The sequence below is a fragment of the Rutidosis leptorrhynchoides genome, chromosome 2 (assembly GCF_046630445.1).
Source record: "Rutidosis leptorrhynchoides isolate AG116_Rl617_1_P2 chromosome 2, CSIRO_AGI_Rlap_v1, whole genome shotgun sequence".
NCBI classification, from domain to species: Eukaryota; Viridiplantae; Streptophyta; class Magnoliopsida; order Asterales; family Asteraceae; genus Rutidosis; species Rutidosis leptorrhynchoides.
In genome coordinates this window covers 428,405,165-428,410,458 of record NC_092334.1, presented here as the reverse complement: position 1 = coordinate 428,410,458, position 5,294 = coordinate 428,405,165, and the positions used below count along the sequence as shown (strand labels likewise).

The 5,294-nt window shown below is 35.4% G+C and overlaps 1 protein-coding gene across 1 annotated transcript; it reads left to right on the top strand.

Annotated features, from left to right (window-relative positions):
* Positions 1 to 562: 562 nt before the first annotated feature.
* On the top strand, positions 563 to 1,826 carry LOC139892375 (uncharacterized). Its single transcript, XM_071875441.1, has one exon. It carries the CDS (start codon positions 669 to 671, stop codon positions 1,638 to 1,640), a length of 972 nt encoding a protein of 323 aa, XP_071731542.1. The 5' UTR covers positions 563 to 668; the 3' UTR covers positions 1,641 to 1,826.
* The last annotated feature ends 3,468 nt before the right edge of the window (positions 1,827 to 5,294 follow it).

Here is a 5,294-nt window from a genome sequence, read left to right as displayed (position 1 = left end):
TATAATGCTTTCCTTTTGTTAAACAGTCTGGAAGAGCTTGCATACAGAGTCTTCATCGATTCATTTGTAGTCTCAAAATTGTAGGAGACTTTACATTGAATGCTGCCAGCTGATGCGCAGTACGAAAGGCACATGATAATCCTAATCGATGTGGGTTCGTTTCTATAACCTATACCTTTTGATCAAATTACTGTCACAAATTGAATATTATTTAGCTACCGCACGTTATCTACTCACTTTTATCTGTTAGTCCTTTGCTCATCTTCTCAACTTTCATCACTGCAGTATGTGTGTAATCATAAGCTTTTAGCATGTTTTAGATCTTGAAACCAAAACCCTTTTTTTTAATCATATTTATAAGGATTAGTAGTCAGCAAATATGTCAATTATCTACTTTTGATCCCTTAATAAGTTGACTATCATTTATTCAAATTGGCATATTTAACATAAGAAAAACCATTCTGCAAAAATTGTTTAATTTTGATTCCTAAGTTTTATTAGCAAAACCTATGTATACGAATTAACCCCGGCCAATCAGAAAGTTTTAATCATATAAATTTAGTTTACCTCACTTGATCAAGGTCTATAAAAACCTGGGAATTGAAGTACAGTTGTGTGTTTAGCTGCTTTGTACAATTTTTTTGCAGCTAGATGATGCAAGAATTAAGATGTTCAACAATACATCAGAAATTAAAGACTTTCAAGCAAAGCAAGAAGGTGATAACAGTGGGCCCACTTTACCAATGTATACATCAACTTCAAGACAATGGGCAGGTTTTAAGAACCCACGAATCGTAAGGGTATCTAAGGCTTTCGGAGGGAAAGATAGACATAGCAAAGTTTATACCGTAAAAGGGTTAAGAGACCGAAGAATTAGGCTTTCGGTTCCTACTGCTATTCAATTGTATGATCTTCAAGATAGGCTAGGCTTAAACCAACCTAGCAAGGTCATAGATTGGTTGATTGATTCAACTAAAGACGATATCGATAAACTTCCACCTCTTCAAATGCTATCTAGCGATTTCAATCAATTTCATCCGGTCATACCATCACCTTTGTTACCTCAAGATCTAAATTCACCTCAAATTTCGTTCTCTCATTTCCTTAATAGTACTCCAAATGCAACGACGTTAATGTATACCAAACAAGGAATCACACTTGAAAACGATCATGATCACATCGATGGTGATCATCCGAGAAAGAAAGGGAAGGAAGCTCTAATCGAAAGCGAACAAGAAAACATAGGTTTAAACTTTTTCCCTAAACCACAATATTCTTATCCAGGATCATTTTCATACAACTCATACTATAATTGGGGACCTAATTCTTCGAATATATCGACTTCCCAATTTGGAAACCAGGGACAAATTTCATCTCAAACTGATTCTTCAATGGTTCTACCATCTTCATCCCAGTTTTTCTTGTACCCTCCAACTGCAAACACAGCGTTACCTTTTCCTCCTTATTTCATCCCTAATTTAGGAGAAAACAATCATTCACTTTTGTTAAGCTCAAGTTTGCAACACGTACCACCAAATCCGCTCATGCCACAACTTAACCTAATTGGTTCTCAAGACAAAGTACCCTTCGATTTGGATGGACAGCATAAGGTTCGTTCCCGGAACAATGGCGATAACTGATGTCTAAGATCAAGCTAGATGATGATCAACAAGACACTACTTCATAGTTTTCACTACACGCAATACATATAGTATATGATTTCTTGTAATTAGATATTAATGGTGTGTAATATGTACTATGGATACCATATTGGTACTTACATATATCATGTATGAGTTATTTTTTGAAATTTTGATTTCCACAAAGGGAGCATCTCCTTTAAAGTCTTATTTATTACTATAAACATGGAGGTCAATAGATGACATGTATTCTCGAGTACTCAAGTATTATGCATATTCATACTGATTTTTATATATTGACATAGTTAATTTAAAAGAGTAATTATTCAATACTAGTGAACTTCAAGAGTTCTTCAACTATTGATCCTTTAATTTTAATGGTGTCTTATATGCTCTTAGATTTCCAGTTGTTTACATATTAGCTTTCTTATTTTGAAAAAGCCATAAACAAGAAATACATGTGTTGGACAATAGTCCAAATCATGACAAACATTTAGTAGACAAATACAAATTGTCTTTTGCATAATGAAGAAATCGAATTGAATTTGTCTTGTGCATGGTCAAATAAGAATGCACTAGATTTTACAACTTGTTAACAACTTGTTAACAACTTGTTTACAACTCGTTTACAACTGTTTTAAACAAATGATAAATGGAAAGAGTAGCCAATTTGAAGTCTTCTTTCTAACATACAAGTTCAGCTATAAAAGGAGGTGCATGGATTTCATTTTAGAGTATCACAAAGAAAAAGAAAAACATAGTTGATTGGTTTATCAACGGAGTGTGTTTATTTGTGAGGCCGAGAGTTTATTCTTGTAAGGATTGTAAAAGAGTGTACGAGAAACTTAGATTTTATCTTAAAATCTAAGGGGCTTGGGTTAGGGTTAACTTATAGTGTATTTTTTCTTGTATCGGGTTCTTTTATATTATAAGAATAAAGGGAACTCTTGGGGTGGACGTAGGCAGGGTTTTGCCGAACCACGTTAAATCGTCGTGTTATCAGTTATTTTATTTTGCTTTCTTTTATTTCTCGCAAGTTTGTCTCAAACAATTATATCCTCACTTCCGCTAGTGTGGGTGCGTTGCGCAAGTTGTCATAACAAGTGGTATCAGAGCGTATCCAGGTTTATCGGATATTTTTTGGTTTGAGATGGCGGGAAATAGTGGTATGCAGTTTAAGGTGGAGCCATTTGATGGAACCGGGAATTTCACCTTGTGGCAAGCAAGGGTGAAGGATGTCCTGGTTCAACGGGGCTTGGCAAAGCCGTTGAAGGGTAAAAAGGACGGAAAGCCAGAAAAGATGACTGACGATGATTGGAATGACATCGAGGAAAGATGTGTCAGTACCATTCGCCTTTCCATCAGTGATAAGATCATTAATAATGTCAGTGGCGAGACAACCGCGACGGGGTTGTGGGTGGCCCTCGAGAAGTTATATCTCGGGAAGAATATGACCACAAAGCTAAACTTGAAGCGTGATCTTTATCGGTTGAAGATGGAGGATGGCGGGAATATCATTGAACACATGAACGTGTTTAATGGTCTGGTGGATCAACTTGCAAAAGTTGAGGTTAATATTGAGGAAGAAGATAAGGCCCTTATTCTTCTTACCTCTCTTCCCAGTTCGTATGATACTTTGGTTACTACTGTTCTTTACGGAAAGGCTACTGTAAAGATGGAGGAGGTAGTGCCGGCACTTTTATCTCAGGATAAGAGACAAAGATCTGATGGCCGTTATGAGCATGAGTTTGCTATGGTTGGTCATGGAAAGGGAAGGTTTGCCGAAAAGAGATCTGGTAATAAAAGTAGGTTCAGATCAAGAGACGGTGTGAAGGGTGTCCAGTGCTTTAAATGTCAAGAGTGGGGTCATTACAAGAAGGAATGTCCACTCTGGAAGAATGGTGAAGATAAATCTGGGGGTTCATCAGCTGCAGTAGCAGTTAATGAGTCGGTTAATTTAGGAGATGTTCTCACAGTCTCCAAAGGTTCTACTTCTGCTCAAGATGAATGGATTTTAGATTCTGATTGTACGATGCATGTGTGTTCCAAGAAAGCTTATGTTGATAAGCTAATATTAAAGAAAGCGGGGGTGCTGACTTTAGGTGATGGTTCAACATGTGATGTTGAGGGTGTTGGCATGGTGAAAATAAAATTGTTTCACGGAGCTGCTTACACACTTGGTGGCAGTGTTGTAAAAAACGGAAAAAATGGGGGTGTAGACGGGGGTGTAGACGGATTTTGGAGTGCCCCGTCCCGTTTATACATAAAACGTTTGAAAAAACGGAAATCGGCCAAAAAACGGTCAAAAGACGGTCAAACACGGTCCGAGACGGGAAAAAACGGGTTTTTCTGATTTTTTTCAAGTTTTTTTTAAAAAAAAAAAAAAAATTAAACGTTGTGCTATTACTTAGGGTTTCTTTTTTTATGTTTGAAATATTGAAGTATTTAAACATGTGTGAAATGCTTATGTTTGGAATAATGTAATGTACAATATATATATATATATATATATATATATATATATATATATATATATATATATATATATATATATATATATATATATATATATATATATATATATATATATATATATATAAATATATAATATATATAACATTTTTATTTAAAAGTCAACGTTAGTCAACATCCGTCTAGACCTCCGTCTCGACCCCGTCTCGACCGTCTCTGTAACATCCCGCCTTTTTCCATTTACTTTTCCGTTATACTAATATAAAGTCCGTTATATGTTTATAACATCTCCCGTTGATACGCGTTTTAAATTATCTCGTTTAGGTAATTCACGCACCCGAACGAAAGTTGAGGGACTAAACTTGACAAGGGATCAAACCCTTGACTAGGTCAAAGGGTCAAACCCCTTTCACTCATTCATTATCATCTCCATCTCTCTCTCTTTCTCTCTAGCAAGAACACACACACCATTACCAAATTCATTCAATCATCATCTAAATTCGACCTAGGAGGCTTACAACAAAATAAATTACATATTCGTGATCCTCTCTTCATCCTCTTCATTTTGGTACCAACTTCATCTCGTTTGGGTAACATTTCTAAAACTCTAGATTTCTCTAAATTCGTGTTTTTGACTTGAAATGGTGTTCGTTAGTGTCTATGGCTCATTGTGATGTCGTGTATGTAATTTGTATGCTCGATCTCGTTGTTTTAGTATAACTAGCATGAACTTGAATTTTGGTGTGTTGTTCTTGAATTTTAGATGATCATATGTTGTTAGATGTTAAAAGTTCATGTTCTAATTGTGTTCCTAGTATCACTAGCTTCAATTTGATATGTAGGTTTCTTGAGAAAACTCCATAAACTTGATTAGTGATTTTTGGTGAATTTGGGTTAGGGTTTGATAAGCTTGAAATGAATAGATGATACATTGAATGCCATGAATTATTGTTGGTAAGTAGTTAGTTGTATTGTATGCTCGATTACCTATAAAACGGCGTGTTGTATGTATGCATTAAATGCCCGAATCATAAATGTGCACTTATCAAATTCGAGTATTAAATGTGTGCATTAATCGATCATTTATTTTGGAAAGCCGATTGTTACAAATAATGTTTTTGGTTGGTGAAATATATTTAGTTGTGTTCTTTGTCAAATTACCTTTCCAACGATATAAGGTGC

What these genes read in the sequence shown, in the direction of transcription:
- LOC139892375 (XM_071875441.1), top strand. Translation starts at nt 669, where the DNA reads ATGTTCAACAATACATCAGAAATTAAAGACTTTCAAGCAAAGCAAGAA.